The sequence below is a fragment of the Cnephaeus nilssonii genome (assembly GCF_951640355.1).
Source record: "Cnephaeus nilssonii genome assembly, chromosome: 8".
NCBI classification, from domain to species: domain Eukaryota; kingdom Metazoa; phylum Chordata; class Mammalia; order Chiroptera; family Vespertilionidae; genus Cnephaeus; species Cnephaeus nilssonii.
In genome coordinates this window covers 15,666,345-15,687,098 of record NC_137079.1, presented here as the reverse complement: position 1 = coordinate 15,687,098, position 20,754 = coordinate 15,666,345, and the positions used below count along the sequence as shown (strand labels likewise).

Genomic DNA, 20,754 nt, shown 5'->3' with positions numbered 1-20,754 from the left:
ACATAATTTGATGAACAAGAATAGATCCAGAGACAAATGGCAGGAGAGGGTGGGTGGGTTAGAGAGCAACCAAAGGACTTGTATGCATGCATATTAGCACAACCAATGGACACAGACACTGGGGCGGTGGGGGCTTGCCCGGGGTGGGAATGGCTGGGGGAAGGGGGGCTCAAGCGGGAAAAAGGAGACATATGTAAAACTTTAGACAATAAATAAATAAATATAAAATTTAAAAAATTTTTCTAACATTCAGGTGACCTAAAATTGTGATTAATGAACAAGTCTTTTCACATAAAAGTTTTTAGTGTGAAATAAATATTTATAGACAAAAATCCTACTAAGACAACATTAAATAGCTTAAAAGTACCTAAACAGATTCTAGTACTGAAAGGAGGGAAGTGCAGATCTTAAATTGTAAAGAGGCAGATACACTAAACCCATGGTGATCTTTTCTCACTCTACCTGCACTGGGCTAAGCTCACTGGCAGAGTGAAACTCTTCCATTACTGACGGAAAACCAAAAGGTTTGTTCTTAGTACATGGCGATGAACTCCAGGAAGAATCCTTCAGGCCTTCTTTTAAGTTTTCAGGTGATAATAAATCAAATAAAATCTGTAAGAGAAATATTAAAAAGTAATAACAATATAAAATATTCAGTTAAGGGTAATTTAATATAAAGTTACCTAATATTTAAGAATTTTGAGAAAATTTGTAGCAGACATTATTTTTTAGTGAGCAGGAGAAGGACAGATTAAGTAATAAGCAGAACTGCCAAATATTTTTAAAAGTCTTGCAAAACCAAAGTGTGCCTCAATGGGGAAAGAATCATCTCAAAGAAATGGCTCAAAAGGAAGACATGGGTGTGGTTCAACTGGATACCTGAGGAGGGACCCAAGATGAAGGCTGATTTTTTAATGTAAGAACTGTACAAAGAGGAGCTCTTACGTAGAAAATATTTACCTCTGAAGATCAGCAAAGATCAAAAAGTTCACAGTTTACCCCTGATGTATATTTTAAGGCTGGGCTTGGAGTGTTTATGTGAACTAAAGAACTTGGACCTGTAACTACGCAACTCTAAAACTCCAGTATTTACACTGAATTTTGCTTCTTGCTGAACAACTAACCTGCTTGGGCAGTCACCATGCCAGCTTTCGGTTGGGAGCACTAAACAGCAGCTGCCCCATAACAGCTGGGAGTTACAGCTGCAGCATCAAAATATCTGGGCACTTCTATCAGGAGTAGATGTAAAACTCTCAAAGAAACAGAGTAGGTGAAGACAGGAGAAGAACCAGGTTCAAGGAAATGAGAGGGATTCAAATTTTTTTGTGTCAAATAAGCTGTATTTATATGTTCAGTAGAGCATTTTTTAAAGTCTAAATTTAGAGGTTTGATTTTTTTTTTAGCTGTACTAGCTCTCAAATACACAAAAATCAGAATTTTTCATGATCATTACAATGTAAATAAGAGGAAATATATACAATGTAAATAAAAGTGTGCATATCTGGTAGGTGCTCAAGCAATACCCCATTTAATAAACATTTACAAACCTGTATATTTCACATTTCCTTTGATTTAAAAACATGTAGTAAACACACAACTACCCTAGAACCAGCCACTCCACTCCTAGTTGGTTACCAATGAGATGTAAAATATATGTCCACAAAATGACTGGTATAAGAATGTTCATAGCAGCGACTGGAAATAATCCACTATTAACTGTGAACACCATTCCATTGTTCATACAATGGAATACCTCGTGAACAATAAAAACTGTTAAATTACTGGATGTATTTCAAAAATACTATGTTGGGGGGGAAAAAGTCAGACACAAAAGAGTACTCTATGATTCCATGTATATGAAGTTCTAGAACAGGCAAAACTACTCTCATGGTGATAGAAATCTGAACAGTATTTGCCTCTGGGAATCTACTGGAAAGGAGACAAGGTAATTTTCTAGGGTGATGAAGATATCTATATTTTGAATGGGGTGCTGTTACATGAGTTTATAATTTCTCAAAACTCATTGATGTAAATTATACCACGATTTTACAAGAAGCTTATTGGGGAAAAAACAAATATTTCAAAGCATCTGTTATTTTGCATTCACTTGACCTTATTAACCAACAAAGAAATATTTACAGATATATAAGGATATCTAACAGCATGGAAAATACAAATTATAAGCCCTTACTGCAATCTCACCAGGAAGAAAGGCTAACAAATATAGATTTGTCGTAAAACACACAACAGTAAACATAAGACTCTGCCAAGGTGCTTCTTAAACTATGTCCCAGTTCAGAGATTCTAACTCCAAAGGTCTGTGGTAGGGCCCAGGAATCTTTATGTTTACCATGCATCCAAGATTCTGACAAAAAACCATTCTCTAAGAAACACAGCAAAGTAATTAAATAATGTAGCATGTTTTTAGGATATTGAGGAAAGAATCATGAGAAATTGTATTAGGGTTGATTTCCCCCCAAAATTTTCAATGACTCTAGTCTTTCCAAATGCTCTGTGAATAAGTCTGACAACAGCTGAATGCCACTGTCATGCTAGCATAGCGAAACCTCTGAGTTTTGAAGAAATCTCTTTAACTTGGTTTAACCCAATGTTTCCTAAAATCATTTGATCAGAGAACCCCCTTCCCTCTTTCTTTTAATTAACACCTAACACAGTACAGAACAAACTTTCAAAGTGGAATATGGACTGCTGAGAAAAATCAGGGAAACAATTTGACTAGGGCAATACTATTGGCACCCGTGGAGAGTAAGTGAAGTTTAGACCTGAAATGAAAGGCAAAAGGCAGGCCAATAAAAATTCCTGAGCAGAAACATCATGACAACAATGTTTAATTAAGGATAACTTGTCTGGCTCGGATTAAACAGACTATTAAGGAACATCTAAATTTAACTAAGTAAAAATAATGCATTTAAATATCTGTGAATGAAATACTCTGATTTCAGTAAGAATCCAATTCACTACGTATATGAACCTGAAAACCACCTGTCCAATTGCTACTAATTTGACTTACAGATTCCTCATGTTCTTATACCAGTTTTCTAATTAGGGTTTTTCAAAAGAACTATGTCTTAGCCCTGCCTTAAACTATTCAAGTTGGTGAACCAATTACCTTTTCCACTTCCAGCTTTGCAGGTGCAAAGTCTTCATCAAGGGCTAAGCACTGCAGGAATAATTGTAAGGCATCCCCTAAAAAGCCAGCATCATGGAGTACCTTTCCTTTCCTGAAGTAGACCTTCAATAAAGCACATAAGCAAGACTTTTATTTGTAGAATTGTATGGTTTTAAAAAAGTCAATATCAAGTAAAGGTGTGCTCAGAAATGCTCATTTTGAACTCTGAATGAGTCTGAGGAGCTCAGAGCATTTAGAGGTACAGTCACACTGCCCTGGAGAGGCACTTAGAGAGGAACTGAGGCCAAGAAAATGACTTCAAATCACATTTCTAATTGTATCACTCCAGTGCTAAGTCCAAGGGTTCTTTCTTTTTTAAACAGTTTTAAAGTTGTCCATACAGATCATTTTCCCTCTTATTTTTAATATATACGTGCCTTGTACTAACCCAGTGGTCGGCAAACTCATTAGTCAACAGAGCCAAATATCAACAGTACAACGATTGAAATTTCTCTTGAGAGCCAAATTTTTTAAACTTAAACTTCTTCTAACGCCACTTCTTCAAAATAGACTCGCCCAGGCCGTGGTATTTTGTGGAAGAGCCACACTCAAGGGACCAAAGAGCCACATGTGGCTCGCGAGCCGCAGTTTGCCGTCCATGGTACTAACCCATCATGCCAGCATGGGATTCTGCTTAATTTTTGTTATTAATTTATAATTTTTGGAGCATCCTTACTATACTGTCTTCTAAGGCACAGTTTTGAATGGAGGAAAAAGTCACAAGAGTAACTTCTAGCTTAAAGAACACATATGGGAGCCCTAACCGGTTTGGCTCAGTGGATAGACTGAAAGGTCCCAGGTTCGATTCCGGTCAAGGGCATGTGCCTTGGTTGCGGGCACATCCCCAGCAGGAGGTGTGCAGGAGGCAGCTGATCGATGTTTCTCTCTCACTGATATTCCTAACTCTCTTTCCCTCTCCCTTCCGCTCTGTAAAAAATCAATAAAATATATTTTTTAAAAAAGAAAGAACACATATGGGAGAGGGACTGATGTGCCTTGGCAACTTGATAAAAAGGGCAACTGGCAAACTGACTGTATACATGCCGCCAAGTCTTTTCAAAACACGGCAAGGCCAGCTCCTTGGCCCCCAATCATTGGTTCCCATCATCAGGCCCCAGTCAATTCCCAGCCTCAAGGGCCTCTTCTCTTCCCATTAATACCCCATGCACCAATGGCCAGTTTGTATCCATCTTCACAATACGGCCAGTTGTATCTCTGAGGAAATTCTGTATACTAGAGTCTCTTTTTTTCTGTGTCTTGAATTCAGTTGTTCTTTAGCTAGGAAACAGATTTCTTACAAGTTACAAAACTATCAGATGATTGTTATCCAAAGTATTGACCTTAGATTTTGAGAACTTTCCATATTTTTACTTAAGAGTCAACAACACCATCCTGCTAAAACATATAACCATTAACTGAATGCATGTTCCTTACAGTTGAGATTTTAAAATGTATGCAAAATGTAAAACAGTCACTTTACCTCGGGCCAACTTGGCAGCTGAAAGAGCACTGCATTCAGATCCTCTATGGCTGCTTTGAACTCTCCGAGACCAGCATAGGATTCAGCGCGGTAAATTTTTAAAGTCAAGTTGCCGGGCTCTGAAATAAATATTTTATAAAAGTTCATTGCTTTTAAAAGATTATTGTACAATCCACAAACTACATCATACTAGATTTAATAACTGCTCTAGTGACTCCAGTCGATAACCACCAAACAAAGGTGGTGAACCCAGCACAGTACAGGTGCAACCTATTTACATGTTGAATTTTATCTAGAAGTTCTATGAAATCACTATGAGTAGACTATTTTAGTGGAGGAAATTATGGTTCTTAAGAACACTGGAAATGTTTTTATAATATGAATAATCACCTCTAAGAAAAGAAATGTGTGTTTTTTTTTTAAATAGGGCATTCTATACAGATTTAAAAGACATCTTGGATGTTTAGAAGATTTGCCTTTTTATGGTAAATTGTAATTATTTTATACCCTAGTTTCTGAATCCTTATTTATAAACAACTGTATGTGTCACTACTGCACATAGAATTTCCATAGTAACAAAGAGTGACCAAGGCTCTCTCTCATGAGGTATATAACAGTCCCGATTTGGGAGAAAATGGGTGATGATTAAGAGATCAAAATTTTAATCCCTGCCATTAGCAAAAATGGTATTGAGTCATCCCAAAATAGCTTTAATTTCAAATATTCCTGAGGGGAAAAACTTCGTTGTTTTTTTTTTATTTCACTGTCCTTTATGTCTCTACAGGAGAAACCAAATTAGTATCCAATGGCAATCAGAATTTCAGACACTTAGCTGGTTCACCCAATACAATAATCAATGACTACACATATACAGATGATGACAGAAGTCTAGCCCAGCCGGGGTGGCTCAGTGGTTGAGCGTCATCCTGAGCCAGGAAGGGGTTCGATCTTGGTCAGGGCACATGCCAGGGTTGCGGGCTCGATCCCCAGTGAGGGACATGCAGGAGGCAGCCGATCAATGGTTCTCTCATCATTGAAATTTCTCTCTCACTTTCCCTTCCTCTCTGAAGTCAATAAAAACATTTTTTAAAATATATTTTTATTGACTTAAGAAAGGAAGGGAGAGGGAGAGAGAGAAATATCAATGATGAGAGAGAATCACTGATCGGCTGCCTCCTACATGCCCCTTACTGGGGATGGAGCCTGAAACCCAGGCATGTGTCCTTGACCAGAATCGAACCCGAGACCCTTCAGTCTGCAGGCCGACGCTCTATTCACTGAGCCAAACCAGCTAGGGCAAAACATATTTCTTAAATAAACTATCAGAAAACTCCTCATAGCTCCATGGTTTACTCATTTATTACAGATAACTCTCGACTGAACAATTAGGCCTTTTTAATTGCTGGTGCTCGAGAAGTGGAATGATACTGTTCCCTCAAATATATGCCAATGAAAAACCTTAAAGAACACAATTTATATTTCATGAAAATATGTCTTACTTCCTAAATAAAAGACATCTAGGGCATCCTGTCTTTTGTTTCTTACAGCAATGTAACTGGAAATCACTCTCTGAACAAAAGCACACAAATGATAGCTCACTGTGATTAATCAATCAAGAATGAAACGTTCTAGCACAAAGCTAGCCCCTGTAAGTGTTCAAAAGATTGTACTTTATCCCTGTCTTTGAGGAGCTTATTATCAAATTAGAAAAAATTGACTTTATTGTGAAACAGCGTCATGTAATCCTGATTTGACAAGCACAGCTGGAGCTCAGAACGTGGAGAGCAGCGGGCGCCAAAAGAGTGCAGGAGTGAGTAGTAAATACATCACACCCTGAGCTGGAGAGAAAGACTGGGCCAGGACGTGCAATTCTCCGCCCACAGCCCACAGCGAGGTGCTTCCAACGGCATCCTCCGGGCCCGCCTCCGCTCCAGCACCAGAGGGACTTCACTGTGGCAACAAGCAGCCCGTTCCACTCCCGGATGCCTTACTGGGATTTTTAAAAATGTCCCAGTTTTTTTTCTTGTACAGCGAGTCCCCCATCGCCTCATACTTAATGCATATTCAGAAGTAGTGATTATCACACCCTTTCGTCAATGCCTTCACTGCTCAGTTGTCACCAGGACAGCACTGGAGGAAGTGACTGAGAAGATCTGTCTTTGAGAAAACCCAGTCAACCTATCAAATTGCTCCACTGACCAAAGCAAAAGAAAGACTGTCCCCTCTTCCCTCAACACAAAACACTCAGACTATGAGACTAAGAGATGACAAGAGGGCCAGATATTAAAGCTCTTGCTCCCCAATTCTTCATAGGTAATGTCTGTATTGAGAACTTCAAGTATTAGTAGATGATTATATTGGGTGAATCTATTAGGGGAAAAAATATCAGCTGAGTTCAAATTCAATACTTTTTGAGATCAGGATCAACTCTTCTTAATTCTAAAAAAAGAGCCAAATGCACTTATTGAGGCCCTTGACCAGCCAAAGCACATAATACACTAGTAGCCCATTTGCAGGAAGAATCCTGCAAGCGGCCGCTGTGGCCACCGTTGCGGCCTCCGCGCCTGCATCCGCGCTCCACTGCCACCCGCTCCGCTCTGCCCTGCCCCGCCCTGCCCCGCTCCACCCCGCCCGGGCTTTCCCTCTGGCAGCCACCTTGCTTTCAGCTTTTCCTCCCTCTTCCAAGTTGTCTTCAGTCTTCACTCCTCCCTCCCTCAGCGTATGCAAATTAACCGCCATCTTTGTTGGGTAATTTGCATACTCGCCCTGATTGGCTGGTGGGTGTGGCTTTGGCTGGTGGGCATGGCTTGGGCGTAGCGAAGGTGCGGTTAATTTGCATATTACTATTTTATTAGGTAGGATACTAAATACTTAGACCAGGGCACACTATAGCACCAGCAAGTGTTCTATTATGATTGTGTTCCTTCACTGTATGTGCATAGCATTAATTTTAAAATCTATTTTTGTGCTTTCTCCATCATTTCCTGACTTTGTATCCTCAAGTTCTGGCTTTCCTAAATATTTACAAAAATAGAAGTTCATTAAAATGGGCCCACAATTCATGCTCTCATTTTCTCTTCTCCTAGACCCAGTAACTCTGAGTCGTTAGGCAAATAAAAAAATTGAAATGAAATTCTGCTATACACCTGAGGAAACTACTCTTTAGGCTGTTCAAGGCGTTCCTGGGCTGAGGACAGAGTTCTCCGGTCATGATTCCCTATCTTTTTCCAATCGTAGGAATATATGTGATTACTAATATGTCGTTTCCTTAGCTCATTTTCAAAAAACAAACTTTTTTTTTTCAAATTATGTTATTGTTTACTTATAAAGTTTGAAAAATATAGAAATTAAGAATTAAAAATATTTTTCCCACCACAAAGAAATAACCAGTATTGGCATAGAACCTGTACTTTTTCTGTGTGTATAGATTACATTTTTATGTAGTTTTATAAAATATACCACATATACTGTTTAAAGCCTGCTTTTTTGTCAATGTAATTAAGTCAACATGATTTTTAATGGTTGCAAAGTAGTCTACTATATACATAATCTAGAAAATTCCCTGCTCTTCAATTTTTTACTTCCAATTTTTGCTAATATAAAAAGTAGTAGCATAGACATCTATCTACATGACTTTTTATATATCCACTTATTTCCTTAGTTACTTTTATAAAGCTGAATGACTATGTAGAAAGTTATGTAGATATACAGAATTTCCAATATATTCTGGCCCTCCTTTTATAGTATAAAAACGTTACTTAGGTTACACTTCCACAAACTGTGTTTTTTGTTTCCTAGAAAAATACAAATTAAAAACAGCATTATTTTAACATGCATTTCTTCAGTGAGTTTGACCTTTAAAACTACATATGTATTGGCTATTTAGACTGCATGTGTAAGTGTAAAAATTCCCCGTTCATATCCTTTTTCTCATTCTTCTGAGTGTCTTTTTTTTCTTTGTCTTATATATTGAGCTATTTCACAAAGTTTAATGGCAAACCAAAATATCAAACTTCTTTGCTTCTTTTACTTTATCAAGTTCAATATGGAGTACTTGGTTATCACAGTTAAACTAAAAGACATCAATTGACAAGTTATTAGTGACTGATTAATAAAGTCCAAGAATAGCAGTTTGGCATATTAAGATTATCACCACTGGATTCAGAAGATCTGTGTTCAGATCCATTCTGGAAGCCTGTCAGATCCCTTCTAGAAGTTTACCTAACTCTCGGAACCTCAGTCTCCTCACCTATAGATTGCTGGTGATACCTCCAACTTAAGACTGGTGTGAGGACTAAACAAGATAATGCATGTAAACAGTTAAGACACTGTCACCCTAGGCTAGCCGGTTTGGCTCAGTGGATAGGGTGTTGGCCTTCAGACCAAAGAGTTCCGGGTTCAATCCCGGTCAAGGGCACATACCTCGGTTGCAGGCTCCTCCCGAGCCCAGGCCCTGGTCAGGCTCCTGCAGGAGGCAACCAATCAATGTGTTTCTCTCACATCAATATTTCTCTGTCTTTCCCTCTCTCTTTCAACTCTCTCTAAAAATCAATGGAAAAATAGCCTCAGGTGAGGATTAAAAAAACAAACAGTTAAGACACTGTCTAGCACACAAGTGCTCAATAAATAATAGTGATGGTTAGTATTACAAAATATTTCAAAAGTTGATAGAAAAAAATGAGATTAGCTCTTGATACAATGTTTCAAGACCTTTGCAAAGTTATAACATGCGTAAGTTTATTAATTAAATTCAAATCTTGCGCTGGCCGGTGTTCTCAGTGGTTAGAGCATCAGCCCAACCACTGAAGGGTCTCGGGTTTGATTCCCGGTCAAGGGCACGTACCTGGGTTGCAGGTTCAATCTCAGGGCCAGGCCTGAGATTGGTGTAGGAGGCAACCAATTGATGTGCTCTCTCACATCAAGGTTTCTCTCTCTCTTTCCCCTCCCCTCCAACCTTCCTCCTCCCTTCCACTCTCTCAGAAAAGCATTGGAGAAAGAAAGAAAAAATACCCTTGGATGAAGATTAACAAAAACACACACAAAAGAACAAAAACTCAAATCTCTTCACATTAACCTCCTTGATTAAGATATTAAAACCCTTTACATTTTCTTTAAATGCATTCAGATAATGTTTTGACTCAATTCTCACAACAGACCTAGGTGGTTGTTGGTTTCTATCTATGAGGTAGATACTATTCTCACTTTTCAGAGAAGGGAATCAAAACAGGGTGGTTAGACCACAGGCCCAAGATCAGCGAGTAAGTGGAGGGCTGCCTAGAATTCACAACAAGGCAGTCAGCTCCCAGCATCCACAGCTTTAACCACCAGCCCACACTGAATCTCTAGCTTGAGGTGCCATCATTTCCTTCTGAGGACAATAGTACTCTGTAAGATTCTTTGTGAAGATCAGATACTGTAAAGAATCTAAAAACACTTTAGTAGTCAAGGACTATATAAACAGAAACCATATTAAAGACAAAAATGTCCTTCTCCAAGTATTTTAAAATAAAGTGTTCTGCCCTTTACTATTATTATTATTTAAACAATTCAAACTGTAAATTATACTCTTCTGTTCCCTTCTTTTGAGGGGAGAGGGGCATACAAAGGGAGGAGGCAAGTCTGTAAAAATTCATTAAAATTAAAAGGAAGACAAGCATAGCAAAATGGCATCATTTCAATAGATTCAAGTATAAAGATTCAATGCAGACAAGACTTTTTATATAATAGCCTTGAATACTGAAAAGACAGACGTTATGAAACATCTGAGAGTTAATATCAAAAGATCAATGGATTAAGTGTTATCTAAATATATTTCAATTCAACAGAAACTTATGTAATCTCAATGGGAAACTTCTGATTTTGGCAAAGGTTTTCAAGCTTTCCTTTCTTGTTGACAGATAAATTTCAATGTGTGGGCTAACTGTAGACTAGATTATTTTTTTCTATTTAATAGTATTTACTTGTTTCATTATAAGAATTACATTAAGAAATTATAGTGGGTTTTTTTCACTGTCAACAATGACCGCATCATTAGTAACTACAGTACAATTATATAAATACAATCCAAATGCATAAGCTAACTAGCCAACTTTCAGAAAAGTTACAGCCTAACTGTACAGATTTATAACTCTGCTAAATATTTTCACTTATGTGCATAAACAGTTAAACACATATTTTACCACTAAAAATTCAAAGGAAAGGTTATTCTCCTTCGTTTCATTCAGACATATTTTCAAGGAATTGATGATTTTTGAAAGACCTAAAAATGAGGGAAAAATAGGCTAATAAAGTGAAAGTCAGGAAACGTGGGTTCTAGTCACAAAAAAGTAGGATTAAATAGGTGAATAGGCAAAATTCCCATGTGCAATCTACGTAAATTGGAAAAAAAAGAAAGAGAAGATCTTTCAGAGTCTATTTCGGTTAAAGAAAAAATTACCTTAGGCCATAGCTGGGTAGCTTAGTTGATTAGAGCATCATCCCTATACACCAAGTTGCAGGTTCAAATCTCCAGTCAAGACACATACAAGAATCAACCAATGAATGCATAAATAAGTGGAACAACAAATTGATGTTTCTCTCTTTCTCCCTTTCTCTTTCTCTAAAATCAATAAATAAACTTTTAAAAAATGCCCTCAATTCAAGGTTAATTAAAAGATTACTGCCCTTAATTAAAAGATTACTGGTCACAGAACATTAAGCTAGACCTTAATTAGTAAAGGTCTCACTGTTCTTCCATGGATTAGGGCCTAAATTCTTATGAAACACCTCATATAAGAAGTCAAATCACGAAACCATAATACTGAATAGAACTGACAATAACTTTCACCCATTATGTTACGCTAGTGACAAAAACTCCTTAGAACTTTATATTAAACATTTTCATTAGATGAGCTATAATCTAAGATGAACCCTGGTCCCACATTTAGAACTGGAGGATACAGTGTTGTTGCCTCTACAACCAGGGAGCTGTTTGTGGACTGTGGACAAGTCATTTCACTGCCCCAGCTTCTGCTTGTTTTTAAAATCAGGATGGTGGCCTAGCTGGTCTGTACTGCCCCTCTCAGACTCTAATCATCCGGAGAGGTAGAGTTGTCTGCATCAGAATTTTGAATACCAAACAGTTCTTTTGCTTTGGATCTGCCGTTCTGTTCTATTTATAACTGCTTACTCCCCATAAAAAATTTAAAAAAGTGAAAGTATATGAAAATGTACCAGGTTTGTGCTTTGAACTCCAAAGGTATGAAATAACTTTATATATTGTTACTAGTTCAAAATGACAAAGCACTTGGGTAAAAGAACCTGATAACAAAATACTTTCAATGGTAGTTTATAAATTTACCTATTACCTAACATCAGTTTCTATTTTAGACGTCTATTTTCTTAGGGATTATCCCCCCACGTATTATTTCATGCAAATACAGATGCTAAGCTTGAAATAGGCTTATTTGATACAAGGTTTAACAATGACACGCTTGACATTTGGGGCCTGATTACTGTGTGGGAGGCTGTCCTGTGCACGGTAGGATGTTTAGCAGCATCCCTAGCTAGATGTATCAACACTGATCCCATAAGGGGTGGCAACTAAAACTGTCTCCGGATAATGTCCGGGGTGGAGGGGGGGGGGGGGGGGGGCGTGTAAAATCTCCCTGGTAGAGAACCACCGATTTACAGAACAACTCTACATTGCGCATGGGTAAGTCAGGCAAGGTCCCCCTCCACAGCCTACAATCACCTTAAGAAAAGTGCTAACCTGGGTTGGGAGGCCTGAGCCACTTCTTGGAGAAGAAACAGACAAAAGCCCGACACGCCATTCCCCACAGCTGATGGGGAGCAGAACAGCCAAGCGGAGCCTGACAAAGAACTCTAGGAAACTGCCTCCTTCCCTCGGCCCTGGACTAGGTGTATTCCCAAGTGTTGAAGAAGTAAGTGTGATCTGAAACAGGGCAGGCCGAAACCCTCCACCGCAACCAACCCTGCAGGCATGGTCGGGTCCCACCTGAACACCCCTGGGCGCTCCGACACGCGCGCGGAGCCCGCGGACCCCCGAAGCCGGTGCGGGCGCCCGGCTCCGCCACGCCCACCGGACGTCACCCGTTACACAACGCCACCCCCCAGCTTATGCAATTCTGCCCTCCCGCGGCTTCCCATTGCCCCGGTGACTTTTGTGGGAGACCCAGGTAAACCCTGCCCGTCCGGCCTCCGCCGGGGATCGTCTCCCCGCTGCGGCCGCCGTCTCCCCGCGACGGGTCCCGCGGGGCCGAGCGGCCAACTCCCGGAAAGAGCGCGGCGGCAGGAAGAGAAGGGCCGCCCGGCCGCCCCACTCCCCCGCATCCCCGCGGCCCGGGCCCGGCCCCGGCCCCGGCCCCCGCTTCTCCAGGGACGCGCACGCCCAGACGCCGGGCCGCGCGGCCAAGGGAACCCCGCGCCCGTGCGCCCCTCCCCACGCCGCGTCACAGTCGCCTCCGAGGGCGATCCCCATTGTGACCGAAGCACCTCCGGGCGCCGCCCCCTCCCACACCCTCGGGGACCCCGAGACCCGCCACCCGGGAGTCGGGAGGCCTCGCGGAAGCAGAGGCGCCTCCCCGGGGGGGCGCAGACGAGCTCCGGGGAGCCAGCCCGTCGGGGAAGGAGGGTGGGGTCGGCCGGGCCCGTGCATCGCCCCGCGCGGTCACCTGCTCGCAGCGCCTCGCCGGCGGCCGCCAGGGCCTCCCGGTGGCGCCCCTGGTGCAGCAGCTCCCCGAGCCGGCCGGCCGCCCGCGCTCGCTCCTGCTGGCTCGGGAACCACTTCTCCGCCAGGTGGTTGAGGACGACGCTGGTTCGGAAGCCCGAGGCGGCGATGGCGGCGGCCAGAGGCGGCGGCCGCGGGGTGGTGCCCTCAGCATCCGCGGCGGCGGCGGCGGCGGGCGGCAGCCGGTCCCGGCAGAGGCGGCAGCGGGCGCGGAGCTCCCTCCGCAGGCAGCGGCGGCAGTAACTGTGGCCGCAGGGCACGGTCACCGGCTCGCTCAGGAAGCCCCGGCAGCCCAGGCAGCTCAGCAGCCCGCCCGCGCCCGCGTCCGCCGCCCGCGCGGCGCTCCAGCCCAGCCCGTGGCGGAGCCGGTAGTTGAGCACCAGGCAGTCCACCAGGGTGCCCAGGCACTCGGGCCGGACCGGGGCCCCGCGCCGCAGCGCCGCCGCGTACGCCTCCAGCGCTCCCTTCAGGTGGCCGCCCAGGGCCAGCAGCTCGCCCCGGCGGAGCAGCAGCTCCCAGCGCTCCGACTCGGCGGCCGCGCGCTCCAGTCGGTCCCCGCTGCCGCCGCCCACTTCCCAGAACCGGCCCCGGCTCCGCGGCCGGGGCGCCATCTCCCGGTTCCCTCTCGAGGAGCTCCTCGCCACGGCCGGGAAAGACATGGCCCGCGGAGGGCTGCGCCGCCGCCGCCGCCGCCGCCAACTGCCGCCACCGTCCCGGAGCCTGCGGGGCGCGCGGCTCCGCACGCGGCCGGCGAGCAGGGGGGCGTGGCGCGCGGACCCGGCGGGCGGCGCGCGCCCGGGAAGCCCCAGGGGCGGGGCCTGCGGGCGCGGGCGGGGCCGGCGCTGCCAGTGCGCCCGGGACTCCCCCGCACCGCCCCGGGGCCGGGTCCCCGGGGGCCGACCGGCTGGCCCCGCCCCTCTCGGAGCCCCTCCTGGCGGAGCGCGCGAGGTCAGATGATGCCCCAGCCGGGCTCTAATTGGCTTTTCCCGAAAGCGGGGCCTGGCTTGTAACTGAACAAAAGCTCCCAGGAGCCCAGCTCTCCATCCCCCTCGCCTCCCCGCCGGGCGCCCCCCGCCCGCCCAGGCCCAGCTCCTCATTCCTGCTTGGGCTTCCCGAGCGCTCGTCTGCCTGCCGGGCGGTCGGCCTGGTGGGAGGGACGGCGCCCCAAATCGCCGTCCCGCCCCTGACGTACCCGCCCACCCGAGTAAGGACCTGTTCCCTCTTTGGCCCGTGGGGCCTCCCTGTTATTAGTGTCCCTGTTGTCGGGTGCCAGGCGGCATTGTCACTACTTTATGCCCAAGTTACAGACGGGCATGTAGAGGCAGAGGGCCTAGGAATGCACAAAGGCAGTCTGATGACTTTGTGACTCCTGAAGTCTAGAGTCAACCTTGGAAATAAGGCAACCCAGCCGTGTTCCTGGGGTGACTCCCTGGTGCCAGTTATGGCTGCCTTGCCCATTGAAAATGAACCCCCACTGCCAGGGAGGAAGCCCGCAGATTCCCGAGGTATCAGCTGTGCTCCCCGCTTCTCATTCACTGCTCCGAGCTGGCTAAAGGCTATATTTGGGGTTTTTAAAGAGAACTCCAGGATCAATGCTTTTCACATGGCTCTCACCATATCACTACAACCCAAGCAGGGTCTGCAGTTTTGCTGATAGATGAAATACTAGATATGAATAAATGTATATTTATGCGCAATAGGTTACTTTTCTTAACTTGCTGTCAGCCAGTTTAAAGCTCTAGGTTGATGCGACTGCTGTTTAAATTCAGAGGAGAAATATTTATAGACTTAATTATAGGGTACTAGATTGTTCATGCTGAAAGTGACTTAGAACTTTTCTTTTTCGAGTGGTTAGAAATAATGGCCCAGAGAGGAAAAGTCATTTGCTTAAAATCACACAGCTCATGTCATACGGAAGTGTTTAAGATCACACCTAACTCTGATTTCACTATTATGTTACTATGCTAGATCTTGGAAATATTTCACATGAGATTTTCAAAATAAGCTACTCAGATGGCATGTTAACCTGAGCATGTTATGTCTGAAACTGGCTGACGATTAACATCCCTCTTTATGCAGAACCGGCTGTGGGGCTCAAAACTGCTCTGAGTTATATGTGTTTACTTCCGAGGAGATGTGGCTGTATTTCCCCAAAAGGAACCGGGGGAAAAGCTAACTGAGGAACAGCGCAGGCTCTGGTTCCCAACAGGGTGCAGAGGCAAACAAGTTTGTCATTCACATCAAACGAAGCAAATTACAGCTAAGACCCAGGAGCAACTCCTCATCATTTCAGGTGGGGAACAGTGGGGTTAATTCAGGAGCATGAGCTTGAATCTAATTCTAACCCCCTAAATGACCACCTTCCTTCAAGAAGCGGAAGACTGACGTTAGTCCAACGCCCACACACTCATTGGAGACTTGAAATCATAACTGGTACAACAAGTCTCCATAGGCACAAAAACATTGACTTTTGTGGTGCATTACCGTCCTTAACAGCAACTTGCCAAATGTGCAATAGTCCATACCCAGTGTGTGTGCATGGCAAGGTACACCGGAAGTAGAAACTGATGGACAGGCATAGCTTTCTTATCAAATATTGTTTACATCAGGTTTTATTGTGGAATGTCCCAGTGTACGGTTCCAAAAAATAAAATAATGTGTCCTTTGGAGTTTCTTTCCCTAATAAATGTGACAAAACCACATCTGATTCTGGTGTGAAGTAAAAGTGTATCAAATACAAATTACGGTCACGGGAGAGGGGGGAAATGGGACGAGAGGAGGAATCCTGCCGGGCTGTCCTTGGTGCTTGTGAATGGTGATCATTCATGTTTGCTGGTTTATACATTTACATAACTGGTTCTCATTTATGTAACTTATTTATGTAAGAGGCTGTGCTGCCTCTGTGGCCTTTGTGTGCTGCACCGTTTCCCTCTGAATCCGGAAGTCTGGGGCAAAACAATCACTGGTTCGATGGCAGTTCACTCTCCTGTCATTCTGTGCCACCACCGAGGACATGCACTGCGATGCGACTGCTGTCTGAATTCAGAGGAGAGGGAAATGAGGAACTCTCGGTTCCTTGTCTAAAACTCGGACTTTGGTCTCTGAGTCACCCAGCAGGCTGCCTTGGCGAAGGGAGAAGCCCGTGAAACAGCCCCCCAGGGCAGGAGGAAGACGTGGGGTGAAGGGCTCTCTCTCCCCTGTTTTCCTCGGAGCACGACTGACGTGTTCTTTTCTCACAAAGTAGTAAAATCATGAGGTTTGTATTTCATTCCAGCTTTAATTTTAGTGTTGTCTTCTAAAATAGATCAGTTATGTAAGAGAGTAAGAAGAAAAGCATATCTGTTTCCTAATTTGGAAAATGCTTATCACCATCGCAGCCTGCGTAGCCCTGCCCGCCCTCCCCACCGCCACGCCAGAAGGAGACTTTTCCTGAGTTAAGCTCCTACGAAAGAGGAACGTAGCAGAGTGCTTTCCTTGTGCACCGACTAGCTGAAGATGTGTGTTTAAAGGCTGAATTTAAGCTTTAAAGAGCCAAGCAAAATGACTGTCCTCTTCCTGACTCAATTTGGTAAGATTCTAGTCTGCCTAGAAAACAGTAAGATCTCAAGTGCAAAATAATCAGTCCCCTATCCGCTAGCATATCTATACATCCTGCACAGATAGATGGAAGGGGCTTGAGAGACCGCCCCTCACACCCCTCGTTTATACACCTGAGGACACCGAGACCAGAGAGGCTGCTGGGTTAACCATAGAAGTCCTGCTGGAGAGGGAATCCAGAGACCTGGGATTGACTGTGTCTCTGCCTCTCTACCTGCGGGGAAGTCACCTGAGCAGAAATGAGGGAACTGGAACTCTCAGGTGCTCTGCCTCTGGAGCCAAGCCCTAGGGGTTTGTTTGAACACAATGAGAGGAGGCAGAGAGTCTGGCAACGTGATACCTGATGAGACTGGAACAGCAGAAGGTGAAGGCTGGGAAGAGAAGAGGAGGGTATCAGGAAGCACACTGTGTTGGTGCACACCCAGCCCTGTCCAGAGGAGGGGGCACCGATCTCTCAGACGTGAACGTTTTCAGTTACTGGACAGGGATCCCCCCAACACACACACACACACACATACCTCCTTGCCCCCACTGTAAATCTGTGAGAAGCTGGAGGAAAACCTGGGGGGGGGGGGGTGTTATATAACTTGGGCATTTGTGGGGAAGTTTATATAAGATGCTAAAAATACAGTATATGATTGCTATAATGGTGTTCTAAGTTAAAAGCCCTAATGAGGACAACCTGAGTAGGTTAAACAGAGGTGATGCTGAGTAGGTGTCTAAACCCAAATGCTTGCAATGGCTACTGTGTATGGAACCAAGTCCAGTTTACTACTCACTATTAAAACGTTCTCTGTTATTCCTGTGGGGAACACCGTCAAAATGCTCAAGGGCACGACCCTTACCAAGGGCACCATGCTTAATTCTTCTTTTCTAATACTCTGAAGAATCCAGAAGCACTAAGTATGTAACCCATATTGTATTTTATTGGTAGGCAAATTGACAAAATGAGTGCATTTCCCGGTATCAGGCTGCTAAAAAGGAATGGACATAGGAATAAATCCCACAGAATAAAGGATTCTGAAAATTGACTGTATATGCATTCCCCTGGCATTCTCTATCCTCCTCCATTATGCGTGTGTGTGTGTGTGTGTGTGTGTGTGTGTGTGTGTGTGTGTGTGTTTTCTGTCCTCTAGAATGTAAGCTCCTTGAGAGCTGGGGTTTCTGCCCATCTTGCTCACTGATCTGACTCCAGCACCCAGGGCCCTGAGAAGACACTAGATAATCATTGTTGAATGAGTCACACACACATTAATGGTATCACCTGATATTCTTCATTCTTGTTAGTGATAAAAATATATTACCATTAACACACTAGGACAGTTTATCTTCTTCACCTCTCCCCTCTTTCTCTCATACTGCCCATCGGGTCAACTAGAAAATCCTTCAGGTTCTGCCTTCAGAATATATCTAGAATCTGACCTCTTCTCATTGTTTTCTCCACACCCATCATCGCCCAAGCCACCAGCATCTCTCCTCAAAAAATAATACAACCGGTTTTGACATTCTTTAGGTAAGAGAAGTAATTTTGCAATTGGCAATAGATATAAAGTTATATTCAGCAAAATATACATGTTTGTACACCTGTATACATAAACCAAGAAAAAAGAAATATAACAGTTTTAACATAGCAAATAAAGCTTTTATATTTTGAAAATTATAAAGCAGCTCTAGCCAGTTTTTTCAGTGGTTAGAGCTTCAGCCTTTGGACTGAAGTGTCTCTAAAAATCAATGGAGGAAAACATAAAAATAAAAAATCAATGGAAAAAGTATCCTCGGGTAAGGATTTTTAAAAAAGAAAATTATAAAGCAATAATTGGATAGAATCTACATTATGATTACTATTGTCATATAGAAATGCTTGCTAGACTCCTGAGAATATCAGAAAGTCTTTGAAGATTTGAGAAGATTTGGTGGGATGCCTATATGAGCCAAAAAATCTTCGAGTCATCCTCAACTCCGCTCTTTCTTGCACACTTCACATATGCGAGGCCAGAAAATGCTTTTGGTTCTACCTCAGAATATATCCAGAATCTCACCCCATCTCACTTCTCCCCTGCACCACCCTGGTCCAAGCCACCAGTAGCATTTTCACCTGGATTACCACAATAGCCTTCTAACGGGCCTCTGTTTTTATCATTACACCCTGCATTCTGTTATCCGCAGAGCAACCAGGTTAATGTACCCTAAAAAGACCATCTTACATCTCATCTCAAGCAGACCCTTTTTATAACGAGAAGAAAAGTGTAGGGAAAGGGTTTGGGATTCAGAAGAAAGCAGGTAAGGGGTCTGACATTCAGGGGAAAAGGTTAACCAGACAAAAGCTGCAGTCTGGTGATTTTCTGAGCATCCCCTCCTCTGCTGACCCCTGAGTCTTCATCTGCTTCCCGGGCTGCGGTCCTCCTCTCCCTGGAGCACAATGGCTCAGATACTGTCTTGGTCACTTGCAGTGCATCTTGGTCCCTTGCAGTCCTCCTGGGGCACAAAGGTCGAATTGCTTGTGGATCTCCTGAAGTCAGGGCAAGTCCAGTGGTACACTCCAGTCCCTGGAACAATAGCTTCCTACATGCATTAATTACCAAGCCTATTAACTATATGTCTAAAGTTAAAATTTTTAATATTTTTTTGTTTTGTTTTGGGGTGTGTTTTGTTGTTGTTGTTGTTGTTGTTGTTGTTAGTTTGTTTGTTTGTTTGTTAATCCTCACCCGAGGATATTTTCCCATTGCTTTTCAGAGAGAATGGAAGGGAGGGGGAGAGACAGAGAGAGAAACATCAATGTGAGAGAGATACATCAATTGGTTGCCTCCTGTACCAGGACCGGGGATTGAGCCTGCAACTGAGGTACGTGCCCTTGACCAGAACTGAACCTGGGGCCCTTCCGTCCGAGGGCTGACACTCTACCCCCTGAACCAAACCGGCCAGGACTAAAATTTTTAACTTTGTGAGTTTCCCATCATTTAAAGTGTAAAAATGATGGGCACTAAAATACTACTAAGGAAAGTCAAACTCTATTGAACTTAGTCAAGAAAAACAATGATGCTTTCCCATGACCCAGCCTTTGATATTTCTGTCAATAAGAGAACACGGGGTTGGATGGTCCAGGAGTCTAATCCAGTAAGATAGTTCCCATATTCTTATGTCTCTACTTAATTAATATCACCGACTTCTTATAGCATAGTAAGGGGCTAGGGAAATTCCAAGGCAAACAGAATAGGGAAACTAAGACTAGAGATAGTTAAACAGCAGCTTGCAGCCACCTAGTAAATCCTATCTTCCCTAAACCAAGGACACTTACGAGTAGGTTTGCACTTCTCATCCCCATCCAAAGGGTAAATATCTTAAATCACCCTACTCAGGGAGACAGATAACAGAAATCCAATTAGTGACATTTGCCAACCACACCCAAGGACAGACACATCCTATATAATAAAAGCCTAATATGCTAAGTGTCTGGTCGTCTGGTCGTCCGTTCAACCAATCAAAGCATAATATGCTAATGATATGCTAAAGTCGCTCAACCACTCACTGACCACCAAGGGGCAGACGCTCTGACCAGTAGGTTAGCTTGCTGCTGGGGTCCGGCCAATCGGGACTGAGCAAGACAGGCTAGACATGCCTTGGAGCCCTCCCTCGGTCCCTCTCTGGCTGGCCAACCTCCCACATCCCTCCCTGGCCCTGATCATGCACTGGTGGGGTCCTTCAGCCTGGCCTGCGCCCTCTCCTTGCAATCCAGGACCCCCCGGGGGATGTGGGAGAGCC

General features: G+C 44.0%; 1 protein-coding gene across 1 annotated transcript in view; it reads right to left on the bottom strand.

The window, feature by feature from the left end:
* Window positions 1-14,118, bottom strand: part of LONRF1 (LON peptidase N-terminal domain and ring finger 1) — a 31,358-nt gene extending 17,240 nt beyond the window's left edge. The window contains exons 1-4 of the mRNA XM_079778923.1: window positions 13,343-14,118; window positions 4,671-4,789; window positions 3,131-3,253; window positions 463-612 (exon numbers count right to left, since the gene is read on the bottom strand). Of these exons, the coding sequence (XP_079635049.1) occupies window positions 463-612; window positions 3,131-3,253; window positions 4,671-4,789; window positions 13,343-14,057 (1,107 nt within the window). The 5' untranslated portion in view covers window positions 14,058-14,118. The remainder of the gene's footprint in view (window positions 1-462; window positions 613-3,130; window positions 3,254-4,670; window positions 4,790-13,342) is intronic.
* Between the last annotated feature and the right edge of the window lie 6,636 nt (window positions 14,119-20,754).